Source organism: Lichenostomus cassidix, chromosome 8, assembly GCF_008360975.1.
Source record: "Lichenostomus cassidix isolate B80296 chromosome 8, HeHo_3.0, whole genome shotgun sequence".
Classification (NCBI taxonomy): domain Eukaryota; kingdom Metazoa; phylum Chordata; class Aves; order Passeriformes; family Meliphagidae; genus Lichenostomus; species Lichenostomus cassidix.
Window position 1 is genome coordinate 21,872,603 of NC_139489.1, and position 25,624 is coordinate 21,898,226.

Genomic DNA, 25,624 nt, shown 5'->3' on the forward strand with positions numbered 1-25,624 from the left:
GCAGACTAATATTAAAGAGTAGCATTTGTGGTATTTTCCTGAATGTGTTTCACTTGCTTTTGAAAACATCTTCTAGTTGTGACAAATTAAATATTTGTAATACTTTAGAGATAGGAATCCTAAAAGTCATTCATATTAATGTGACATTATTCCTTTTGTTTGTTCCATTAAAAACCCCCTTAAGTTCTGATTTATTTTTGTTTTATTTTTATAACTCTAATAGGCAGCATACAGAGGATATAAAGCCAGGCAATGGGTTAGCAAAATGAGAGCAGCACAAGTGATCCAAGCCTGGTTCCGAGGTTACAGGGCACGAAAGGAATATGCATCTGTGGTCAGAGCTACCCTTGTTATTCAGAGTCACTTCAGAACCAAACAGCTGCGGAGTCGGTAATACTGAATCTGATATAAATCACTCTACTTTCCAAAGCTTTTATTATGTAATTATTTAGGGCTGCACTGCACTCTGGCAATTGCCTTTAGGTTCTCAGGGTCTGCCCCTGCAACATCCATGTAAAATGCATGACTATAACCCTGTTGGTGCAGGTGGAGTTATTCTTTTGCACAAGATTTTCATTACATTTAATTGTTTTTCTGGAATGGAAGTTCCTTCACAGATTTAAACTTTGTTTATTGGGGATCTGGAAAGTGTAGACCTTTATCTCTTTTTCACTTTTCTGATTTTTATGAGAAGGATGTTCTGGATACTGTTAAAATTCCAGCATACAACTTAAAGGTTTTAAAGCAATTTCATTTTGATCCACAATGGAACAGTTACACTGGTTTATGTTTGGTTTTTTGGGGTTTTTTTTGCCATGAGATCAGCCTGGTAGCTCATTTCTTTCTGAACTGTCCCATGCCAGTAGCAGTAGAGGATGCTGTTCAGGGATACAAGGTCGTCCCTCAGCATCCCTGCTTTTTAAACATCCTTGCCTATTCCTATCATTATCCTTTTATGGACCTGTTGTATGTCAGCCTGTCCAACGCCTTTCAAACTGCTGTGTCCCTTCCCCTGCCTCAGTTGGCAGCAAGCTGGGAAAATACCTCCTATGGGAAACCAGAAAGTATCTTCTGTTTAAAATCATTCTTTCTGCCAACATTGCTGGCTTATCCCCTTTTTCCAGTGTCCCAAGGTCTGGTTGATAACAGCTCTGCTTTCCCAATATCTACCTTAATGATTTTCTAAACCATCACACTTTTCTTACTTAAAAATGGATTTCCATGTTAGGTTTTTGAAAACGAAGTGGGGTGCACTCACCATCCAAAGAGTCTGGAGAGCGACCCTCACTGCACGAATGGTTCGGCAGCAGTTTCTGGCAATGAAGAGTGCTGCAGTTAAGATTCAGTCAGCATACAGGCAGTACAGGGCTAGGACACTTCTAAGAAAGGTATGTTTCCACTTGCACTCTAATATGTCGTGGTTATTTTAAAATTCTTCAATATATTTGAGTGATTTTTGTCATCAATGTGCAGAAGCATAGGAAAGGTGGGGCCAGAATGAAGATTGTTCAAATCAAAGCTGTTCAATCTTCAAAATATTAAATATTCTTTTTTGCTGTAAGTAACAGGGTTGATTCTGGGTTTTGAACAGCTCCAGTTGTTGAATTACACCTCTATATACTGATACCAAAATAAACTGCCAAATTTTCTGCTGGTTTTATTGTTTGCAAAAGATTAAGCCCATATTTTGACCCCATTTAGGTAAGTGAAAAGACCTTCCACACTGTGAAAGTGCATTTTATGTTAACTATTACTGTGTGAGTTTGCTTGTATTTCTCATTCAATTTTTGTTCTTATGATGGAACCCCTAGAACTAAAAATAAATGTTTATTGATGCTGACATGAATGAACAGAAGTTTAATTATCAATGCATTCTTGAAAATCTTTTTCAGAAGCACCACGCTGCATGTTTGATCCAAAAAGCATATAGAGGTTTCAAGGCAAGAAGGAGATTTGTTCAACAAAAAGCTGCTGCTGTAATTATCCAAAAACATCTGAGGGCTTGGCAGGAAGGCAGGCTTCAATTTATGAAATACAATCAGACTAGAACAGCTGTCATTAAACTGCAAGCATTTATACGTGGTTATTTAGTCAGGAAAAAGGTTGGTATAATTCAAATTAAAACTATGCTTTGGATGTAAAGTATCTCTAGAGCTGTTTTACCATTAATTCTGACTGGCAAGGAGAGGAAAACTTGATTTCTTGCTGTTGAAATCAAGTTGGTTTTGGCTGCTTTGAGTATCGGGTGTGTCAGAATAAATCAAACTCAGTTTGAGCCTTTTCTTACCATCCTTTAGAATTAAAGTAAGTTTTCATTGTTGGCTGGTTTTTTAGCTTTTGGGATCTTTGTGGCTCACTTATAACTTGGTATTTCTGCACACACAGGCTTACAATGAAATTGCTCTTTGCTATTCCTATTGGCCTTTGCTATTCTAATGGCCCCCAAGATCACTTTCCAGTATCTGATAGTATATTGCTGTGTACTGTGTTCTTTGTGTGGACATCCAGCTGCCTCAGAGTAGGAAAACTAATGATGTTCCTTGTTTTGTTTTCCTTCCACAGATTTCAGACCAAAAACAAAAGAAAAGACTTCTCTATTTTACAGCAGCTGCATATCATCATATCTCTGCAATTAAAATTCAAAGGGCATACAGGAGGCACCTCACCTTAAAACTTGCACAAACCCAGATTTCATCTGTTCTTTTAATACAGGTTGGTCTGATTAAGGCTGAATGATTTTGTGTAACAGTCTAATTTGTTTTCTGGGAGCTAAGCTGAAGCACTGAGACAATGTAGTTCCTTCACATGTGAAAATTAAGCTAAATTATAGAGACTATGATTTATTAAATATGCAGCTTATACACAGCTAAGAAAGCTTTGGAGGCTTAAGCATTTCAGCTACCCAAGGCCAATCTGAGTCATGGAGGTTATATGTGACTGGTAGCATATATCTGTCAATGCTCATATTAAAACACTTATTCAGTTTTTATCAGTGCTCGTTTAGGGTGGGGAAAAGGAAATTTAGGGGAAAAGTTTTAAATAAACAGAAAGGTGCTTTCATTTTAAACAGAGGTGGTTCCGAGCAAAAATGCAACGACAGAGATTTTTAAGAGACTATCAAAGAGTCATTCGATTACAACGTGTGGTTCGAGGCTGGCTGAATCACAGGAATGAGGCAGCAGCTGTAATCCAGAGAAACGTGCGCAGATTCCTCACCTGCAGACGCAGGAGAAAATTTGCAGTGGGAATAATTAAATTACAGGTAAATAGTTCTTGTAAGAAAATGACAGGTTTGGGTTTGTTTATTTATTTATTTTTATTATTTCTATTTTTTTTTTCTTGTGGGTTTTTGGGGAGGGGAAAAAATATTTACTTTGGCTCTTGAATTTATCAGTGAAATTGCAAGCCAAGTCAGCTTTGGTTTAGACATGAAAGCTGAAGGTAAACAGATCATGAAGGTATATTAACCAGATACTGGTTGAGGTGACTTAAGGTGGCAGTGTGTGTGGACTGAATATGCATGGGGTTTTTTTGCCTTTTGTCTTGAAAGTTCAGTATTTGAGAGATTAAACACTGAGCGTTAATTAAAATTTAATTCTCAAGGTCATTCAATATTTTGTCAGTCTTGTATAAAACTGAATTGAGATGGTGATGAAAGTTCTGTTGTCTTTCCTTTACAACTTTTTCTCTGTTGAATTCCTTTTCTGTAGGCATTGTGGAGAGGATATTCTTGGAGAAAGATGAATGACACAGCAAAAACCAGAGCTTTAAGACGCAGTTTAGAAAAGGCCAATGAAAAGAGCAGGGAAGAAAACAAATTGGGCAACAGAACTGCAATTGCAATTGAACACCTTCTAAGATATAAACATCTCTCCTACATTCTTGCAGCACTAAAGCATCTTGGTCAGTATTTTGTTTTATTATAACTGATGGATTTTCAGAATGATAAAAGCTGGATTTTTTCAGCTGAGAAGAGTTCATGATGATATTTAGGCTTTCTGCATGACTGTGAAATGTGAATATTAGAGGGTACAATGGAGAGTTTTCCAGACTAAAATGAGATTATTGATTTAAGAACAATGTTTATATAGTTATGTAGAGAAAGAAAATCCTGTATGATTTCTCTAATTTCTTGTCACTCCTAGTAATGCTATACCTTACATAAGTTTATTATTATGTTTGTTATCAGTATATGTTCTCTGTGGATCATTTTGTCTGCTTCATTTTTAGTCTTGAATATTAAAACTATTGCTTTAGAAATACTTGCTTAAATCAATATTTGCAGTTTTTACTTTGCACTTCTATTTAAAAATAGAGAAAAGCCTGGTTTGCAATTATTTTGCTTGAACTTCAGTTTTCTTTACTCTATTTGTTTTTCTTTAATTGTTTTAGAGGTGGCTACTAGGCTGTCCCCACTGTGTTGTGAAAATATGGCCCAGAGCAGAGCAATCTTCAGTATTTTTGTTCTGATTCGAAGTTGCAACCGGAGTGTTCCATGCATGGATGTGATCAGATACTCAGTTCAGGTTCTACTCAATGTTTCAAAGGTAACTTGAATATTTTCTTTTGCAGGTTTATAAGCAGTAAGCTACTTTATTGTAATGCTTGTTTATCCACAAAATTTCTGAATAAATGTGAAGCAACAAAAGTAGTAGTTAGGAATAAAAATAGTTTCTGATTTTTTACTGTTATTTTGAAATAAGTTATTTACCTTGTAATAAATATGTTTTAGTTTTTGGAAAAAAAAAAGATTATTTCATGGCTTTAAGACATTGCAAGATATCACAGGTATTTTTATATTTCTCTGAACTTACTCTAATTTATTTATTTTAAATATAAAGTCAAGTTCTATGGCTTTCTAAACAAGGGGGAAGAGCAAAAGATACCTTTTTATAATCTGTTACAAGTGTGAATGCAGAAGTGATTTTTATTGCTTGGATGCCAGCTCAGCTACAGATTTATTCTAGGGGTGGTAATGGACTTTGCTTTTTTCCTCAAACCTCTAACTATTGACCTCTAAAATAAAGATATTTTAAAGATCTGTCTGTATAAGCTCTCTTCGCTCTTGTTCAACAGTATGAAAGAACTACTCGAGCAGTCTATGAAGCAGAAAATTCTATAGATACTTTGCTCGACCTTCTGCAAATGTACAGAGGCAAAGCTGGAGACAAAGTTTCAGAGAAAGGAGGGAGCATTTTCACAAAGACCTGTTGTTTGTTGGCCATCCTTGCAAAGGACTCAAAAAGAGCTTTGGTAAGACTTAAATGTTTTGGGTTTAATTTAACATACTTTTCTTGCATGTTTTGGTGGTGGTTGTAATTTTTTTTCTCCTCCTCCTCTCTACCATATCTGTTATGGCTGCAACATTAATTATGACTAAACCCTGGTTTAAAAAAACACGTTTCCAAGATGATGAAAACACTCATTTTCTTGATTTGTTAAGCTGCTTTTGAACATGTAGCATTAACTGTGTGTGCTGTTTTCACCTTTGCTCAGGAAATCCGAGGCATGCCAAGAACTGTTTCTTGTATCCAGAGCCTGTATAAACTCACAGCTCGGAAACACAGGATGGATGCAGAGAGAACACTTGTGAGGCAGAAAACAAACCCTGTCTTAGGTGGGAGTTCCTCTGTGCCAGTAACTCCTGTAAGAATAAAAACAGTTTCAAGGTAAGTGCTTAAAAATTAGTTTTCTGTTTCTGGTGTGGCACTGTGAGATTTTAATGCCAGCTGCTAATATTTTCACAGGATTAAGCCAGACTGGGTCTTGAGGAAAGATAACATGCAGGAAGTTGTGGATCCTCTGCAAGCAATCGTGATGGTGATGGACACACTTGGCATTGCCTGCTACTGAAATGTAAATGATGTATAGGAAGATGTATTTGTACAGTATGTATGTAGTAGGTGGATAAATTATGTTGAAAAAAAGCAAATAAGTGTCAAACTACCCTTGGAAATGTTTTTGGTTTTTTTTTAATTGCAATTGACATTTTGGTAACTTTGTATTGTATACAGTTTTTAAACCCTATTTTGTACTACTACCAAAAGACATTGTACAATAAAATCAATTCACTGGATTTTACTGGAAATTTCACTGCTGCAGTAATGTATTGTTGTCACACAACTGTGAATATTACAAATACCATGGGATTCTTCACTCTGATGGGGTATTGTAGATTTCTATTAAAACCAGCTGTTTATGTGGTGATGTTTTCTTCTCTGACCTATAGAGGTGTAGGAAGGGAGGGCTTAGGCTGTGGATTTCAAAATTGGCTGGTTTTGGGGAGCTTGAGTCTACTTTCTAGTAATGTCCTGAGGGATCATATATGGCAGCAAGAAAAAAAAAAAAGTAATTCCTCTGTTTTTGAAACATTGCGAGATTGTGATGGAGCCAACCGGATGTTGTAAAGGTGAATTTAGAAATTCTGACCTGACATTTTAAGAGAGGTGATTTGTGAGGTTTTTTTCTTCCTATCAAGTGAGCAATACATACAGGCATGCATTTCATCTGGCAGAATAGACTGTTCATCACAGCATCCCTGGTAATTCTGTTCTCTTCTGCCTCAGAACTGCATTTTCCTAGATCAGGACCAAGAAAAGGCAAACTGTAAAATTACAGCCTCCCAATCCCAAATTTAACCATTATATCTCTAATGATGCTAAATCAACTGGTAGCCATTAGTCTCTCAGGTGATTGTAAATAAGGCTTTTTTTTTTGGTTTTGATTCAAACATACTTGAAGAGGCACAATTCAGGCATATAATAATAGTGGCTGTGTTCTTGTAAGAAACTCCAAATTATGGCTATCCACAGAATGCAGTTGACTGGTTTACTCTGGGGGTAGGCTGGAGGAAGGGAGAATTGTGTTTTGTCTCTGATTTCAGCCAAGGTAAATAATCTGATAAGAGAGTGCCCTTTAAACTTGGGACTGATGAGGTTGTGAGGGGAACAGTGATCAGTAAGTTTAAATTGTTCCATAAGCTTGTTGCCTGATTTCACTGTAAAATGATAAATTATAATGGTAAAGTGTGTCAAATGGAAGTAGAATCCTGCTAGTCTAGTGTTAAGGTATTTGGAGAACTAAAATAAGTGAAAATAGTTTTTTCAGTGAATTTACTTGTTACAAAATACCATAGACATTAAGGCATTTGTTGAATACCTTTGAAAATTCAGTTAATTATTTACAAAAGGAAGTTTTCACAGAGGGTGGAAACTGTTGATGGAGACAGTAATGAAGATGAGATTTAAAAGCTGTTTTTTCTTCCTAGTTATGGTGTGTTCAGGCAAACTCTTTGCAGAAGGTAAATACACTGAATTATATTGTACATTGAATCTAGATATGCAATCTTGGTAACTTAAGTGCAATGTCTTTCTTCTCTTTACTGAGTAAACACTGCTTTTTAAGTTTAAATACAATTCTGTTGTGACATGGCTGATGATCACGATTCAGCTGTTGCTGTTCCTATCTAAGCCTCACAGCTGTAATATTGAAAAGTTCAGATTTAGTTCAGAAGAAATTTCTTTTGAAATGTTGTTGAGCTGTTTTGAGCACTTACACAACTTGAATTTTGTACTATTAAACATTTTATATATTGAAGTGTTTTGGGGATTGAAATGTTTTCACTTTCTTACAAAGCAAAATAGTGGAAGTTAAATGGAACCTGCAGAAGTTAATCTGGGGTGGTCCTGCATTTTCTATCCCTATTTTCAGCATTGATTTCTTCTGTTTGTTGTTCTTTAGGGGGTTTTGTTCATTTGGTTTTGTTTGGTTTTGTTATTTTGGTTTTTTCCAAGTAATTTAATGTCATATTTAGCACTACTCTTTAAAAATGTTTTCTCCTGTTACTGGGGCTTTTTTTTTAATTGCCATTATGCTTGTTTTTTTCCTTCATCTCCATTTCTTCTTTCTTTTCTGTTGACTGTTCTTAAAGCAAGCTTTCTTAAGCAAAATTAACTCCTATATTGCCTCCTGGCTGTTTGTTCCACTTTTTTGGTAACATTTTCTGAATTGAAGAGCTATGGCACAGCTATCCTGACACTTGTCACTGGATTTTACTGTAGGCATGAGTGTGTTTGTGCAGCAAAAGGTGCTCATGCTTCTGGGCAAAAGACAGTAAAATAAAGGTGTCCTGCATCAGTTGACCAGTTCACATTAGGAGATTTTATTCAACAGCTGATATTCCTGTGAACTCTAAGAGCAAAAGCTGATAAAATTGTAGTATATCTTCATTTCGGCAAGTCTTAAAAGGCCCTTCATATTTGTAAGTATTCAGGATTTTGTTCTCCTTGAAAGCCTGAATTAGTCAAGCTGATAATAAATTAATGCAAAACCATTAATATCAGAGCTGAAAATTTTAGTGGGAAATACATTTATTTTTTTGCAGATACACCTTGTGATTTGCCACATATAGAAAATGGAAACCTTGCCCTGTACTACTACACTTTCAAAAGTCACTATTTCCCTATGCATAAAGGAAAAAAGCTCTCCTACTCTTGTATGATTGGTTACACAACTGAAGCTGGGACCCAAGATGGAAGAATAACTTGTACAGCTAAAGGATGGTCTCCTGTGCCACAATGCTACAGTGAGTTGGCTTTATTCACCTCCTAGCTGGTTTTCCTGCAACATAGGAAAAGAAGCTGCATAACAGAAGGGGTAAAATGTACAGGGCGCAATCAATTATGTTGAGACTACATATGTTAACATAGGGAATATTTTTACAATAATACATATTTTAAGGGCTTTTAACCATTTATGGGTTTTTTTATAAGAACATAAGAAAGTTGCCCAGTTTTCTTATTTTGGGAAAACTTAGTTTTCCTTTAGATGTATAACTTCCTGAGTCTCCCTAGCTCTAGATTCCTTGGTTGTATTCCATGTTGTTACTGGTGGTTTGATGACTGGAGCAGAGATTAGATCACTGTAGCTACACACCCCTTCTTTTGCTTACTGGAGAACAAAATATTCTTTCTTTCTAACCAAACTGTCTTCTTTAATTCAGGAAAATGCAACAAGCCTCTTTTGGAAAATGGCTCTTTTTACAGCACAGAAATGTACTTCAAAATCCATGAGAAACTGGAATACAAATGTAATCCAGGCTACCACACCCCAAGTGGTGGTACTGAGGATACAGTGCAGTGTCAGCCACAAGGGTGGTCCTCCCAACCAAACTGTACTAAAAAACTTGGTAGGATTCTGCATTTTTATCCTTTTTAATCTATTTTAGATGTGTTTTAGATAATGTTCCACTGTCCTTGCTGTACCTGTAGGGCCAGGCTGCCTGTGACAGGTTGTCATTTGAGTGCTCCTAAAGCAGTTTCTCAACTGTACCTCTGGGGAAGAAATTGTCAGATTTCACACGCTGCTGGTTTTGTGCATTTGTGTAGATACAATTATATGTAAAACGAATCAGTAGAGATGAAATTACACTGTTTCAAAAAAAAAAATCCATTGCCATACAAACGTTGTTTTCCAAATGACAAGCAGAAAACATGTGCAAACCAACTGCATTTGTACTTATTCATTTTTTGCGCGGGATATAACCACTTTTAACGTGTATCGAAGAAAAATTTTGGACTACTCGACACAAAACGCGCAACTAACATTATGCCTGTGCTTTATTTCTTGGAGAGTCATGCCAAGTGCCCGAGTTACCGCACGGCAGTTACTCGCGAGCCCTGCGGGAGGTGCAGCTGAACAGCACGCTGCGGTACTCGTGTGCCGAGGGATATCGCACCGCGGCAGGGAACACCTCTGAGACTGCGCTCTGCCTGGCACACGGCTGGGCCCTGACGCCCAGCTGCACCAGTAGGTCATTTCTCTTTGAAACGATTTATTCTGCACATTAAAATTGGCCGAGAGGCTTGTTTTATCAGCGGTTCGCAGCCGTGGTGTGGGGAGCTTTCCTCAGTTGGTTTTCACTGCTGTGTTTTCTTCCCAGGAATAGCTTGCTCCTCTTTGAGTGAAGTAGCTCATGGAGGTTTCCATCCTGTGAAGAAAATCTATGAAGAAGGAGATGTAGTTCACTTTTTCTGTGACAAACATTATTCTGTCACCGGATTTGACTTAATTCAATGCTATGACTTTGGGTGGTATCCAGACCCTCCAGTGTGTGAAGGTACCCTATTTTTATAGTTTTACTGTGTCAAATTCTTAGAGAAAAGACTAGCACCCTATTTCAAGAAATGCTATATGAATACAAAATAAAAATATGGGATTTGTAGCCCAAATCTAAATCAAATGTTAGTCAAAGGGCAGGGACCCAAGGTAGCAGGAGAGGGGGTAATCAACCTTTAGTACCGCTTAGACTCCTGCCTTGTATTTGTTCTCATTACACAGCAGGAACATTTCTTGGGGGAGTGCAGAGAAGGTAGAGATGCTCAGGAGGATGAAAACAAGGCCTAAATCTAGTTTTGAGGATCCAGTAATCACAAACTTAATAATGTGGTACCTCAGTTTTATATTTATTGGATGCAAAATCACTCGTTTGTTCAGGTCTCCCATTGTATTAAGAAAATTTTATTAAGAAATTACTCTGGATTAGCCTAAAATGCCTTTTGAGTGATAGGCTTGCATTGTGTATGGTGAGCTTCATTGTGTATGTGGTTTTGGTAAGAAAGAAAACAATACGCAATTTTTTATTTTCAGATGTGAAAAAGAAATGTCCTCTGCCACCACTCCCTCATGGCCATGTCAACACAGTCAGAAGAACATATCGTAATGGAGACAAAGTTCATGTACAGTGTCACGGGCCCTTGGGAATAAGAGGATCTGAGGAAATCCAGTGTGAAGGAGGGAAATGGACATCACCCTCTATCTGTACTGGTTAGTGCTTCTATGAAATCTGACTACTGAACAGAGATGATTTTTCAAACCGTGCCGTAATTTTCTGGAGAGCCGCAGTTTCTGTATCTGCAAAACTGTTTGCCTTCCTCTGTTAAAAACCTTGAGAGGCAAAATGCTGCATATTTTGCAGGCAATCCATGGTTCCCAGATTAAAGAGAGAGGCTGAGCAAGAATTCAACTGCCACCTCTGACATCTTCCCTGGAAAACCGGGATTATTACATTTTACAATGCATCGTGTTTTATCTACATGTTTTAGCACTTTAAAAGGATCTGTTTCTGAGAAAACTGGTTCTGAATTTCTGCTGTGGTTACAGGAACTATGAATAAACGGGAATATGAGGCACCACCACCACCTGAGGCAGATGCAGAAATAAGGGCAAGCCAAGCACATCACAATGAAGATATGAGTAGGTGATCATTGCTTTTCTAGTTAAAAGGGACTCTCCAAACCTATTCTAGGCATTTTATAACTACTCTTATTCTTTTGCTACAGGACAGTTTGTTATTCTTGAAAATGTTTTAATGTGCTACATACAGATGGCACTGTAGCCAACTAATGAAAGGCCATTGCTGCTTATTCCTAAATTACACCTGCTCTGTATTTGTAATTTCATTTCATACATTAGCATTTACTTTCAGTCATTTTGTACCCTTTAATATTATTTGAACATGCAAATTCACAAGTATTTTATTGTTCCTTTGGTTAATGCTTCCAGTGAGGTTTCCTTTGTTTATTTCAAGCCACACATAGGTGAAACATCTCAAGTAACAAATAAGATGGTCTTGTCATGTAAAAAGAACTCATCTGTATTGGGTGTAAACCACTAAGAGTCAAAAGTAGACGTAGATGTAAAGTGTAGAGGGAAATGAAATGCATGTCAGCAATTCAGTAAGGCAAGTGTAGAGTTGGTGAAAATGAAGAAAAATTGGAAAAGGAATTATATTGGTACTTGTATGCTATACAATCGTATGTTTGTATCGTATACTTGTATGCTATACAATCGTACTTGTATGCTAGTTTATGCTAGTTTTTTTGCTCAGTCTAGTATTGGTCTAATACTGCCACCAGTGTTAACGTTGTTGTAATCTAATCAAGATCTATTTTCCTGTCTCTCAATCTCCTATTAGAAATGCAGCAAGACTGTGCCTCTCCACCTGTAATTAAAAATGGTGGTGTTCTTGGCCCATTATTGGCAAGCTACAAAAATGGTTCCTCGGTAGAATATGGTTGTCAGCATTACCACTTTTTGGATGGGCCCAGCACTGTTTACTGTGATCGTGGAAACTGGACAGAACAACCAACCTGCTTAGGTGAGTCTTGTGAGAAAAAGCAAGTTTTGTCATATGTGATACAGAAATGGCAAATTGGAAAGAACCTCTAAATATTCTTTTCATTACCATCTTTTCTCTTTTATTTGAGTTAATAAAGATCCCAGAAATATGAGGATAAACCAAAATTAAATTTTTAGCAGGCCTCTCCTGCTTGGTGTCCTCTGGCATGTTCTTAAAACCACCCAATTAAATTAATTCCCAGTTAATTAACGAAATTAATACCTCTGTTTTCCTGAGTGAGCTAGGATATAGCTATCCCTGTTTCCTGGGAGGATTCTTCAATTTCTTTCCTCCATATTGTCCATTCAGTTAATTTCTTCCTGTCTTTCAATAGATGATTAGAAGGAATGGTGTGACCAGTCCCAGAATAGTTTTTAGATGCAATTAAGAAAGAATTAACAATCACTTTTTGGACTTTTGTTTTTAAACCTCCACCCTTTTCTTTAAATTATGTGTCTTTATATCTGTTGTTTCATCTTGGCCTGCACTTTTTAATTTTTCCATGTAGCTCATATTTATGCTGCTCAAAGCAATGTATAGAACTCCCTCTACAAAATTACCAATGCTAGCAGGAATACAAACAAGAGTTGCTTGTTTATCTTTCCTTCCTTCCTCTAATGAAATAATTCTATATTACTAACATCCTTTGTTAAATTGGCTCACCTTTAAGTTTGTACCCTACCATGAAAATGAAAATAAAACCTAGTTCAGATTTAATTGAATATTTCTAAATGAATAAAAGTTACCTCATGTAGAATAAAATGTCCTGATCAACATTTTTGGATCTCAATACTCAAATTTAACAAATCCTGTGAAATAATGAAATCTCATTTCCTGTGAGCATTGTTTGTCTCCTAAGCATCCAAATAACCTCATCCTTTCGTGTTTTCTGAGACCTCTTTTCAACCCTCACCTAATCAGACCAGAAAGAGCACGTGCTGTTAACTTCAGGAAAATTCCAGATGACTTTGGTGTTACACAGCTGTCACCAGACTGCCAGTCACTGAGTTCTCCTCTGCTTTCCCTCAGCAAAGCATCAATAAGGGCCTTTATCAGCCAGTGATTCTCATGGAATTTGTAGAAACTTTTTTCTGTTGGTGACCTCATGTCAGGTTTTATTGAAGTTGAACAGTGATTTCAGAAATTAACGAGGTTAATCATCTAATGGAAGGCTACACTCCCCAATGTGATCATGGTACTTGGATTTAAGAAACTTTCCAGAAAGTGTCCATTCCTTTTCCACATGTTTTTTTTTTCTTGTGTTGCTTCAGACCATTTCTTTACATTTGCATCTTTTTATGCATCTGTAGTTCTTTGTCTTGCAAGATTCAGAAGCATTTAAAGAACTAGTGACTTGGCTTTTTCTCTTTTGTCACTCCTCCAAAAGGGAGCTGAGAAATCACTTAAGGTGGGTTTTTATTAAAATCCACTTTTGTTTCCTAGAACCATGTACTCTTAATGTAACTGATACGGACAGCAACAACATAACATTGAAATGGAGACGGGAAGAATTGGTTTTCCTACATGGAGATCTCATAGAGTTTGAATGCAAACAGGGATATGATTTTCTCCAGACTGCTGTTCCATCTCCTGGGAGGACACAGTGTGACCATGGCAGACTGAAATATCCCAAATGTGTAATTCAAGGTAAAACAGTAATTTTTGTGTTGCCTTTTTAATTAATCAATCTTAGATCTATTTAGAAACAATTTGCTGTGCTTTTAGTGTGGGCTTGGAGTCTGTTGTAAATAATCAGTGTTTAGGCTTCAACAATACAGGTGCACAAGGCAACTCTATGGTTTAATCTGTCCAAGCATGGAAAGTGATACATCTTCCTTTGATGGGCAAGGCTGCAGAAAGGAAGGGGAAGCTCTTCCCCAAGGCCAGGAAACAGAAAGCTCTGTAGAGAGAGCTGCAAAAAGAAAGCCTTTGTGTTCATTGAATTGATGATAAAGCTGCCAATTGGTTTGTTTCTTATGCTGAGTGGTTCTCAAATGTTTTCATTGTTCTTGCAGCTGCTACAGAGAGATGTGGCTCTCCACCATCTATTGCAAACGGAGCTCTTACTCTCCCAGCACTGCCCCAGTATGACAGTGGTTCTTCAGTTCAGTATATTTGCTCTGACTATCATTTCTTGGAAGGCTCAGAGAGAATCTACTGCTCTGAAGGACAGTGGACTTTGCCACCAGTTTGTATAGGTAGGTGTGATAAATGAGATGAATAAGCACTTATTTCTCTCTCTCATCCATAGCCTCCAGGAACAGCTTGGAGGTGACCTGCAAAGGCCATCTGGTCCAACCTGCAAGGAGCAGGGACATCTGCAGCTACATCAGGCTGCTCAGAGCCCTGTCCAGCCTGACCTTGGATGTTCCCAGGGGAGTGGGGCAACCACTGCCTTCCTGGAAAAACTGTTGCAGTGTTTTACCACCCTCCTTGGTGGGAATGCCTTCCTTATGTCTAGGCTGAATCTATTCTCTCTTGTTTAAAACCATTACCTCCTGTCCTGTTGCTACAGGCCATACTAAATGTCTGTCTTCATCTTTCTTATAAACCCCTTTTAGGCTCTGGAAGGGGGAAATGAGGATCCTCCTTTCCAGCAGGCTGAACAACCCCAATTCTCTCTAAATCCTGATCTTAAAATTTATAAATGGAATATTGTCAGCTGGAACTTTTAAATCTCAATTTCAGTTTCTTCAGTGAGAGATGAAGTTTAATACAAGCAGGTACAGCTCATCTGGCTTTTTAAAAAATTTCCTTAACTGTAATATGCCTGCAGTGTAACAAGAGAATGGGAAATAATTTAGAGATTTAGTGTAGCCTGTTCCAAATACTCTATCCCAAAGGGAATCAATTGATTAACACTGATTAAGTCTCTCATTTTTAGAGCCATGTACTTTGTCCAAAACGGAAATGGAGAAAAATAATGTGCTGCTGCAAGCATTCTATGCAGATCAAGTTCACTTTTACCACATGGATTATGTTGGATTTTACTGCAAACAGAACCATTTTGGAGCAGAATCTGGCAGAACTTTATTTCAAGTGCAGTGTAAGAGAGGGCAGCTGACATATCCAAGGTGTGTTGAAAGAGGAGGACAAGCATGGACTTGAGGAAAGCCTCTAGGGAAGGTATGTGCCTGTTCTTTATCTGCTATCAACAGCTCCAGGAGGGTGGCCTGGTGTTCTCCAGCTCACTGCAGGCAGCTTTGGGACATGAGGGCTCAGGGCTCTTGCTGGGCCAGAGCTGGAGAGGGAGGGAAGGGAAAGGCCTTTGTGGGACAGGATGAGCAGTGCAGCCCAGCATGCAGTACTGGCATACCCGTGGGAAAATCCAGAGGAAGGAGTTTTATAAGGCCTACAGGGATAAACCTGAGGCTGCATCACAATCTGTGGGACATGAGCAAAGTGCCACGAGGAGATGCTGAGCATGTGCCCTTTGGCAGGATCCTCACACACAGCATGAGGGGGTTTGTGATATAGAACATAGCTCAACTGAGATTGCAGTTCATGTTTAGCTCTAATTTCACAGGGAGGAAGGAGGACAGGTCTGTTACTCTGTACATCTTAACAGCATTCATGTCTGCCTGCACAGGTAAGGAGCCTCTAAAGGCCAAGGCTTCAGGAACAATATAAAACAGTGAGTAGAAAAAAAGCTTTAACGGGATCTGGAACGCTACTTAAAATCTAAAAATATGCCAATTTATGGAGTAGGTAATTATTACTTTTGAAAGGATATTTTAAGAGTATTAAAATCCTAGTACTTTGTGTGATTTTCTAGGACATTTAAATATTGGTACTTTGAAGGCACTGCCCCTGAACATGTGTGACAACAGCTCTGAAGAAAATCCAGGAATATGGACAAGGTTGCCTTACATCTGTTAAAGTCTGGTTTAATAAAAAAGCCACTCTAAGGGTATCTTCTGTCTTTTATGTCTAAACTCCATCTGTCTGTGAAATCCTTGCATGGATGGTGCTCTGTATGGGTTTCTAAGGCATTGCAAGTGTTACACGAATGAATAAAACAAAAAAACGAAATGAAAGCCTTCAGGAGTAGACAAATTCTGCTTATTTAATCAAAACCCAGTCAACAACCAGGTGGGAAAAAAGGTTGATAAAAATACTTTACAAGCTGTATATAACAGCACTACCCTTCTCCTTACAGAGCAACCTGTGTGAAATGGAAGGAAAGGGATGAAAAGGCCTTGCTGGAACCTCTGTTGGAAGTAGCATTAATTTAGCCTCTGTCACTTCCTCTGGATGTATACAGACCCCTGGCTGTGTGGCTGTGAGCAGAGGACAGGATGAGGGGGATTGCAGACATGAAGGCAGCAGCTTGTTGATGGAGTTTCAGGCAAAGAATGTATCAAATACTTGAGCTTGATGTGGGGCTGCTGCCACTCAATCACTTTCCCTCTTTTAGGGATGTGCCCTATTTTCCTGTTCATTATTTTAATCCTGGTGCAGTAATGGAATATCTTCTTGTGACCTTGCTGTCCCTTGCAAGTGCCACTCTAGGTGAGCTGCAGCTTTCCTAACATCATCCATAAATGCCACATCAGTGCCATGGACAGCTCACCTTGGAGCCTGTTTTTGCTTCAAGCTGCTGTACACTGATTTCTCCTTCAGAGATCTCTGAAGAGATGCCAGATGAGATAACCCAGTCCTTTTAGCTGTGATTTTCCTGCTGAAGATGAGAATTGAGTAACCTTGTGCACAGGATTCTGTGCTTCACAACCTATAAGCTTTTCTGGACTCCTATGCTTCCCAAGCAATCACAGCTACTATTTTCCTAAATAAGTCAAAATCTGCTCTTCTAAGGTGCATGACTTGTACTCTGGTACTTTGCTCTGTCCCCTCTGAATCATGAACTGCATCAGTACAGGGTTAGCACAGCCAGGCTGCCACTGATTTCCACAGGCACTTGCTCCTTGTTTGTGAAGGGCAGATGGGGCTGGGGGTGCCACAGCCTGGCCCATCCAGGACCTGGCCCAGCACAAAGTCCACACCCTCACCTAGAAACCCCAGTTATCTGCACCCCAGCAGCTTGCCTTTGCAGGCAATGTCTGGCTCCAGTCCCCAGAAGAACAGCTTCTGGCTAGAGACTTCCTTGAGTTGTTCAAAGGAGACTCCACTCCTTGCTCTTTCTGCTCAGGCACTCAGGACACTCAGCCCAGGCTCATTTCCAAGCAAGTGCATGGAGAAGAATGTAGGGATAGACAAGGCCAAACACGCTCTATGTGCTGATAATCAAAGTAGCTGTCAGCTTTAATTCCTCTCTCAGTATGCCCCTAAAGGCAGCCTGTGTTCAGGGCACAATTGTTAATAAAAGTAACAGTGAGATCAGTATAGAATGGATAAAATGTAAATCCATTTACAGAACTAGATCTCATGAGGATAATATGCAACCACAGTCATCTAGGAATAAAAACAAATTCCAAGACAGAACATTGGCTAAGCTGCAAGCAAAGCACAGCAAACTGCAAAATACCAGAAGTTGAGCTCAAACCACTGTTGAGGGCTGAGTTGGTTGAGCGCTCTTTCAGTTGCACTGCAGGGCTTCCTCATGCCATTTCCTTTTTTTAAAAAAACCACATATCTGTGTAAAGAGAAAAAAAAAAAGGGAAAAGGCATCAACACCAATCCTGCCTCTCCACAGGGACTCCTCAGAGCAGTGGCCAGGCAGTTTCAGCAGAACTGCCTCCTGCAAACCCTGCTGTGTGTCTTTGGCAGCAAACACTTACCTCGACACACTGGATATGTGATCACTCCATCCAGACAATGTGCTCTGAATCTGCTCGACTCAGACACCCGCCAGGACCAGGGCTTGCACTCAAAGTAAACAGGATCCCCTGAGTGATAGAAGGGGCTTGAGGGGCTGGATGGCTGTAACTGAATATGGTTCCTTTCCATAGTGTTCCTATCCAGGGCACAGCTCCCTGCAAAAATACTTGTGTTATTGCCTGTAGGTCTCACACTGGACAAGTGATGCTCTGTTGGCACCCCCTGAGTGTCCTTTCCCCAGCAGTCTTGCCAGGTCAGCTGTGCTGGGCAATGACTTCTTGGGGTCAGTGTCCCTCCATGCCTGCAGCTTCCAGGAGGCTCCCCCAGGAAAGGCAAAGGCTTTCTGCTCCCTTTCAGCACTAAAGTACAACAAGAGAGCAGCTAAGCTGAAGAAGGAATGACTTACTTCCCTGTGTGCACCGTGGGTACTCCAATGTCCCCTCCACACACTGTACTCTGAAGTTGGGAGTACTTGGGTCTTTTATATATCCCAGTTTACAATCAAATTCAATGATGTCTCCTGATGTGGTGTACAGCTTGGGTTTTGTTGGATCCCATCTCAGTTGAATATTATTTCTGTCCATGTCTTCTTCTGATGCTGTACAGGGCACTTGAAAAAGTAAAGAGAAGAGTGTTAGCATTTCACACAGACACACCAGAGGTAACTGGTTTGTCCCTAGAGCCTACAGAAGTTCTTCACATCAAAAAATACTTCCAAGTATTTGCTCTGACCCTCTGTTACTTGCAACAGAAAAGACATTCCCATGCAAGCCAAAGGGGAAAAAAACCCCAACCCTGGAGAAGCCTTGTCACACTGCAGTCACACAGGGCAAGAATGAAGCACAGCTGGGGAAGACACCAGGCACCCATGAACTTCCCATCTCGTTTTTGAGACCCCTCCTTCCCTTCTGCTCAGTACTTCTCCAAATTTGTTTTCTCATCATGGAGGCAAGCCTGGATGTGCCCAGCACTGCCACTCATGCAGACCCATCCTCCTGGCTCACAGCCTGCTGGGTGCAGCAGTGTCCCCAGCTTGGGAGCACTCAGGAGCTCTGCACAGTGATGGAGATCCCCTCAGGGAGCAGGGTTCAGCCAACTGCCCTCCTTGTGTTGGCAGCACAGGGGACTTCACAAGCTGATTGTAGGAAGAAACTCCATTGGGACAGAAGGTGGACTCACTGTCCTTCTGCCCTGCCAGCACCATGGCCCCAGCAGCAGTACTGCTGCCCCAGTGCTGCCCTCAGGCTCTGAGAAGAAGACAAGAGCAGTCACACAGCCTTTGGCCACCCAGCACATGCTTCCACCTACCTAGGCAAACTGGGGGGCTTGTCCACTGCCCATTACTACAGGTGATTGTCCGAGATCCTTCCAAGGTATAGAAATTTTGGCATTGGTATTCCACAGTATCACCTTGTTGATATTTTTTCTTGGCTAAGCCAAGAAAATCTCCATTTTGAATAGCTGGAGGTCTGCCACATCTCCCAGCTTCTCCTGAAAGAAATTTCCCAGTCAGAGAGGAACTGTGACTGCAGAGGTGGTTTGTCAGAAATACTACCCATGCTATATTGAAAAATACATTGAACAGAGAAACAGGAAACATCACAGGTTAGTCAGTCAAAAGATACAAGCTTTTCAGTCAATACAGTAATGATTTGTCTTTCTCAGATTATTCCAGACAGAAATAAATGCACATTTACAGAACAGTTTGTATTTTAATCTACCAAGTGCTTACGAGCAGTAAATGTTAGAATGATTACCAAACAAAATGAATAAAGAAATCAGTTGTCTGGCTCTAGTTTACAGTGATGGCAACCATTAAAAAAGGTGGCCAACAGATTACTTCCAGCAGTATTTATCCAAAGAAATAGGTGAACAATACCTATGACAGGCTACCGAGTACTAACAGTGCTTAATGCTGCCAGAAGAAATCTCAGTTACTGTTGTCAGCAGTTCATGACAAAAGGCTACAATGCACTTACATATTGCTTTAGTTACCATCTTCACATACACTTTAAGATATTGGAGTTTGGGGTTTTCCCCATATCAAAACTTACCTCTTTGTGCAGCACAATGCATCCAACACAAGAGCAGAGCTGCATAGCCCAGGAACGACATTCTAGAGAGTCAGAAGCCCAACAAACACATCCAGTATTGTAACCTACTTTTTTATTACTGTGTGTTATTTCTACTCCTCTTTTACTGAACTGGTCCAGGGACTGACCTTGCAAAACATTTATACTCTGATTTCAGCAGTCACTTCCCCTAAACCTCTTGCAACACACAAGTGGTTCTTCTTTTTTTAATGTCCACTCTAAGCCTTGCCAAATGAATAAATAAACAAATGCTTGACAATTCAGGCCAACACATTCCTTTCCCTGTGGTTTGCTTGGTTTTACATCACACTTTTAAAAAAATATATTTATCCCTTCCATACTCATACAAAGTTACATCTTTTGATATCTAAGTTTTACAAATAAATAATTTTGCAATTCCTTGTGTATTGCATGCTTAGTTAGAAAACAAATGCATGTTAAGTGTGTGGAAAAATGAACTTCTCTATACATAAAATTCAAGATGGATGTTGCAAACAATCAAAATCAAAAGCAGGGAAAAATACAAAGTGACTCACTGGTCACTCACTGGTTCTTATCTAAGACAACCAACCACCCAGAGCAGAGGGAATGGATTTGGCCAAATTCTTGATTAAATAAACCCAGTGATGTTGAAGCACTTGTTTCAGTATCACATGAGAATTGAAAAGGTGGAGATGTGAATGAAGGGATTGTAAGACAGATAATGAACTTTCCAAAGAAAAATGTAAAGATTATGCAAAAAGAATTCCAAGGCAAACTGGGCCAAGAGAGGAACTTCTCATGGATTCATGGAAGCACCAATCTTACAGTCTCAGAGTTTCATGAAATGTCTTGGATTTACAAGTGCTCTCCCGTGGAAATGTGTATCAGATGAAGAGAAGTGTTTGAGACTGAGAATTAGGGAAACAAATTAATAGTCCAAAGAGCTCACAGGAGATGGACATGCAAGAGCTGCAGGCCAGATGCCCACAGATCCATGCTGTGTATGTTCCCAAAAGCCACATAACACACCCTTCAAAACCACCAGCTTAGTTGGTGTGCTGCTGGAGACAACAACTAGTGTGTCTACAGAACAGATCTCAAATCCAACATCAATGCCACAGCAATTTTAGGCAGTTAAAATGTTTTCCTCTTCTTAAAATGCACGTGGAATTTCTTTTTTTTTTTTTTTTAATTTGGGCTGTGTTTTCAGTCACCAATTCTAAGAAATTATCTTAGTAAAACTGGCATTCAGCCGTTTCTTCTACAGAAATTACTCCAGAGAGCATAATGGCTCCTCCTTTCCCTTCCCCTAGACAAATGACTCATATGGAGAATGAACTCTCACCCTGCTCCATGACCCTGGATGATAGATCTGCATCCAGTTTGCAGTTACTGCTGCACATCTTATCAGTAAATGGATCTTTCATGCACCTGTCAAAGCTGCAATTTCTCCAGTTTTAAATACTGAATTGTCTAATGTCACGAAGTTCAAACTGGTTCAGGTCTTGCCAAACTACTTTTCAGTTATTCAACCATTTTCAAAAAATTATGGGCTTGAAACACAGTCAAAGATACTTCCAGGTACAGCTGAACCCAAGCTGGAACTGCAATGGTACCATAAATTTCCTGGCTGCTCCCTATAAATACAGGCATTGCTAGAGCTATTTCAGCTAGAAGATAACATCAGCATGCAAAACCACATGGATATAAACATAGGCCTACACAAAGAAACCATCTTCAATCCCAGAGCAAGGGACCAGACTCAGTCCTTCCCAGTCCTGGGTTTGGGATCTTCTTAAGTCATTGACTAAACTTACCCAAGCCCAATGGAAATAGAATCAGGAACTGAAACTTTCTATCCTACCTCACCACTTCCATGGGCTAGCAGTTCAAAATCTAATGTCTTGAATTCTGTCTCACTCTGTTTAGCCACCTCCAGCCTCTAACAAAGCAGAGCACACGGACAAACCATTCCTCAGGACCTCTAAGGCAAGGAGAAAAACCCTCATCTCTAGAGCTTACCTCCTACTCATGAGAAAAGCAGAAACATCTAAGTAGTTATGCAATGAAAGACAGCTGGATGTTATCTAACTGTTGTGACTGCACTCAAATATTGCAGTGGACACAGCCAGAGTGCCAAAATATCACCACATATTCCCTGTACAAGCAAAACTGCAAGTCCAATCATAGGGCGGTACAGCTTGGAAGGAAGTGATAATGCCCAAAACTCCTCCAAAAAGCAGAGTGAGTGTGAGGTCAGAATAAGTTACTCAGGCTTTTATTAGTCCATCAGTTAACAAGGAGGCTTAACATGCAAGTTCAGAGTGTTTGTTCAAACCTCAGTAATTTTGAGAGCAGTGTTTGGAAGCCACTTTGTGTTAGGAAGACAAATCTGAGGGAGTCAATGAATTCCATAGGGGACTAAGGATGACCAGTAATTGGAGCTTAATTAGCCATGGCTGAAATAGCATCTCTGACCAGAATCAATTCAGCATTTCTAACAGCAAGCTCCTGTCACACCTGAGTTTAATGACCTCATGAGAGCACACACAATTCTAGCAGCAGCCACTGCTTTGCCTAACAATTGCCATGAAAATGTCCTATCCCACTGTATTAAAGGTGAGATGATCTTTGCATAGTCAACATTTGTCTCTTCTCCCACTGGCACACAACTTCTGTGACTCAGAATTACACATTACACATCATGTAACAGCTACAATCACAACCCAAGGGTGTGACAGGGAAAAACTACTCAGTTTACTTTGTTTAAACCAAATCATAATCAACCTGCTTTATTGATGTATTAATTTATTAATAGAACACAATTAACTGGCAATCAAGGGAATATACTTTCAGGATCAGCATGGGCAATACCCTGTTAAACAAAATGCTAACAGACACCTAACAAATGAAGAACCTTTCTTCACTAATCCCCCAAAGCTCTAATCATGCACACAAACCCACCCAAGGTTACACACAGAGTTTCCCTCTCACACACACACCTCTGCAGGAGTTGTGGGTTCTTTACATGCACCTTGCTGCACCTGCTGGTGCACACAGCAGGGAGGAAGCACCACAGCCCCAGCTGTAGCTGCTGCACCTCCCCACTCACTGGCCCAGCTGCATGAAGGCTGCTGCCATGTCCACACAGGGGCTCTGATGCCAGGGGATGAACATAAACTCTGTCAAACCTACCTCTTCTGTCTGGGACTGCTTGCTTTGCTCCCACTGCTGTCCCTCCTGTTCCAATGCATTTGTCCCATACATTTCTTTCAAATTGGCCCTTCCCTTATTTCAGAACTCACTGTGGAATTCCCTAGTGGTTGTCATCCCCTTTAATAGGATCAGCTGTGGCACAGGCACTCTCAGACACGTCTGGATGCTTGAACTTGCATTCCTATCTGAACAGCTGTTCAGGCCATTTTAGCAAGAATGGGCCATGGCAGCACCACTGCAAACAGAAACACATTATTAGGAATTCTCTGGGAATATTCCTTAGTTATCTTCTCAGCTAAATCAGATAACAGCAAGTGCTCAGGCAGGGTTTTGCAGCAATGACAGGAGAGATATCATGTCCAATTCTAAAAGTAATATAAACCCATTTCTGATTACCTGTGTTTAAGTACCACCTCATTCTCTTGCCTTGGTGCTGTGAACTCAAAAGTGAAGTGAAAATGACTTGAAAAGGTGTTCTTTGCAAAAAAAGAAGCTGTTCTCCTCCTCTATAAAAGCAGCTGTCAGTAACCCCACTTTTAAATGAAGCAAGTCCTCCTACTCACAGCCAAGTGCAGATTTACTGAAGGCAATTCCCAGGTTATCACCATTTCCCACCAGCTTGCTCTCCCCAGACGCAGTGCTGCTGTTCTGCTCCTGCAGCTCCTTTCCAGGTCACCACAGATGTCAGAGGGCTGTGGGGCACCAGCACCCTGGCTGGCCCTGCAGTGTGTGCTGTCCCTTTTTGGGTCTGTGCTGCCATGGCTGAGCAAGAGGAAGAAAAGGATCAGGTCATACTGGACAGCCCATGTCAGAAACAACTCCACAGACATGGTGCTTGCAGTGCACAGCTCTGCTCACTGGGCTATGGAAAACATGCCCTCTACCTACTGTGATAGATAAGGATTGATTCTCTAAATCGCAACAGGAGAACAGGGCCCCCACGGTCCAAAGACCTCCTGCTGGCATAAGCAGAACTTAAGCATCCTGTTTACACAAGGCTTATACAAAACTTGCAAGGTTTAAGAAGAAAGGCAAGCTGCGAACGTGACTACGACCTTTCGGAAGGCAGCGGCGGACCCTCTAGCAACAGCAACAGACTACGCAGACACAGCCTTATCTCCAGCAAATGACACGTAACCTGGAAAAAGGGACTGCATAAAACCTCGGCACACACAAACCTCTGCGCGGTGTGTCTTAGGCAGAGCGAAGGAGCATGCCTAGCCCGCCCAGCGCTGCTTTGACCAGTATCCGCTTGCTTAAATAAATTACAAATTACTGAATTAGAATTGTCTCTGATTGACTCATTGAGACCCAATTTATAACAACATGGTGCCGTGACTCGGATAGGGTCCCTCGCTGGAGACCCCTCACTGGGAGGCGCCCCGTTGTTTCAACGGCCCTGTGGGGGTACTTCTCCGACACCCTAACCGACGAACCTAAATTCGGATACTGATCAAAGGAAAACCCCATAATCTTTGTGCACGAAGCTCCGGACGAAGACGCAGGACGCGTGAGTATGTGTTCAGATTAAGAGAACACAGGGTATCCGTTCGGTTGGGGTGGTTATCCCAGAGTGTGGTGTGTGAGACGCCAAAGGCTTGGCGAAGTGAATGTGGACTCCCTTGTAGTGCGGTTCCCACATCCCGCGAGGGACTGGGCCACGACCAGGAGGACGCGAGTGTGTGTGTGACTGAAGACACTCTGGAAGATGGGTCAGAAGAAAAGCAAGCCCTCTGAATCCATGGCGGGGGGGTAGCCCCAGACAAAACTCCCGGATATCCCGCCTGATAGTCCCTTAGGGGTTTTGATTAAATATTAGGCGGATGACCCCCGTACAAGTAGCAAGAGTAAAAGTAAAATGATAAATTATTGCATGGTAGTTTGGGGAGGAAAACAGATACGGACTGATCCTTTGTACTGACCAGTATTTGGGCCGTTTGAGAATTTTATGTGTCAAGCTTTAAATTCGTATGTAAATTCCAAACAACCTTTTAATCAGGAATAAAGTAATTATGCTGCCCTTTGGATTACCCCGATATGACGGGCAGGACTTTTTGTGTTAAAACAAAAGATCCTAAGAAAAGGAATTCAGAGAAAATGCCCCCTCTATATGTACCTCCAGCACCAACTCCGGCGCCACCTCCGAATGCACCAACAGCCCCGTTATTACCTCAAGATGACACTAATCAGTCGTCTGAGGATGAGGAGCCTGCTCAGCCTAGTAGACGCATCACAGGCAGCAGGGCGCGTAATGGTCTATATCCACTCAGAGAGGTTGGCATGGAGATGGTAAACCCACCAGGGGGAGGTCAGGCACCTGGTATAGGGTACATAGCAGTTCCCTTAAATTCAGGGGACGTAAGAGAATTTAAAAAGG

At 40.4% G+C, this 25,624-nt stretch overlaps 3 protein-coding genes across 6 annotated transcripts in view; 2 read left to right on the plus strand and 1 right to left on the minus strand.

Moving 5' to 3' along the window:
* ASPM (assembly factor for spindle microtubules) overlaps positions 1 to 8,524 on the plus strand; it is a 28,257-nt gene extending 19,733 nt beyond the window's left edge. The window contains exons 20-30 of one of the 3 annotated variants that reach the window (XM_085068316.1): positions 224 to 390; positions 1,229 to 1,388; positions 1,893 to 2,102; positions 2,563 to 2,712; positions 3,071 to 3,262; positions 3,711 to 3,903; positions 4,393 to 4,547; positions 5,077 to 5,253; positions 5,497 to 5,669; positions 5,748 to 5,856; positions 8,384 to 8,524. In XM_085068316.1, the coding sequence (XP_084924442.1) occupies positions 224 to 390; positions 1,229 to 1,388; positions 1,893 to 2,102; positions 2,563 to 2,712; positions 3,071 to 3,262; positions 3,711 to 3,903; positions 4,393 to 4,547; positions 5,077 to 5,253; positions 5,497 to 5,669; positions 5,748 to 5,853 (1,683 nt within the window). In that variant the 3' untranslated portion in view covers positions 5,854 to 5,856; positions 8,384 to 8,524. Of the gene's footprint in view, positions 1 to 223; positions 391 to 1,228; positions 1,389 to 1,892; positions 2,103 to 2,562; positions 2,713 to 3,070; positions 3,263 to 3,710; positions 3,904 to 4,392; positions 4,548 to 5,076; positions 5,254 to 5,496; positions 5,670 to 5,747; positions 6,077 to 7,202; positions 7,304 to 8,383 lie in introns of those variants that run through there. The other 2 variants (XM_085068317.1, XM_085068314.1) reach the window with 2 other exon arrangements.
* On the plus strand, positions 5,769 to 16,215 carry LOC146434045 (coagulation factor XIII B chain-like). 2 transcript variants are annotated; one of them, XM_085068323.1, is made up of 14 exons: positions 5,769 to 5,856; positions 7,268 to 7,300; positions 8,384 to 8,584; positions 9,002 to 9,187; positions 9,631 to 9,807; positions 9,941 to 10,117; positions 10,648 to 10,824; positions 11,161 to 11,253; positions 11,975 to 12,157; positions 13,622 to 13,825; positions 14,194 to 14,376; positions 15,063 to 15,304; positions 15,768 to 15,812; positions 15,954 to 16,215. In XM_085068323.1, the coding sequence occupies exons 2-12, from the start codon at positions 7,270 to 7,272 to the stop codon at positions 15,284 to 15,286; spliced, it is 1,836 nt and encodes a 611-aa protein (XP_084924449.1). In that variant the 5' UTR covers positions 5,769 to 5,856; positions 7,268 to 7,269; the 3' UTR covers positions 15,287 to 15,304; positions 15,768 to 15,812; positions 15,954 to 16,215. The 2 variants fall into 2 exon arrangements, with proteins under 2 accessions (XP_084924449.1, XP_084924451.1); XM_085068325.1 differs by lacking the exons at positions 5,769 to 5,856; positions 7,268 to 7,300 and having other exon boundaries at positions 8,445 to 8,584; positions 9,633 to 9,807.
* A 1,478-nt stretch (positions 16,216 to 17,693) lies between these two features.
* LOC146434046 (complement factor H-related protein 2-like) lies at positions 17,694 to 20,373 on the minus strand. The gene is made up of 5 exons (XM_085068326.1): positions 20,011 to 20,373; positions 19,265 to 19,447; positions 18,363 to 18,566; positions 17,917 to 18,111; positions 17,694 to 17,771 (listed from the first exon to the last, which is right to left on the minus strand). The coding sequence occupies exons 1-5, from the start codon at positions 20,069 to 20,071 to the stop codon at positions 17,755 to 17,757; spliced, it is 660 nt and encodes a 219-aa protein (XP_084924452.1). The 5' UTR covers positions 20,072 to 20,373; the 3' UTR covers positions 17,694 to 17,754.
* Positions 20,374 to 25,624: the final 5,251 nt, after the last annotated feature.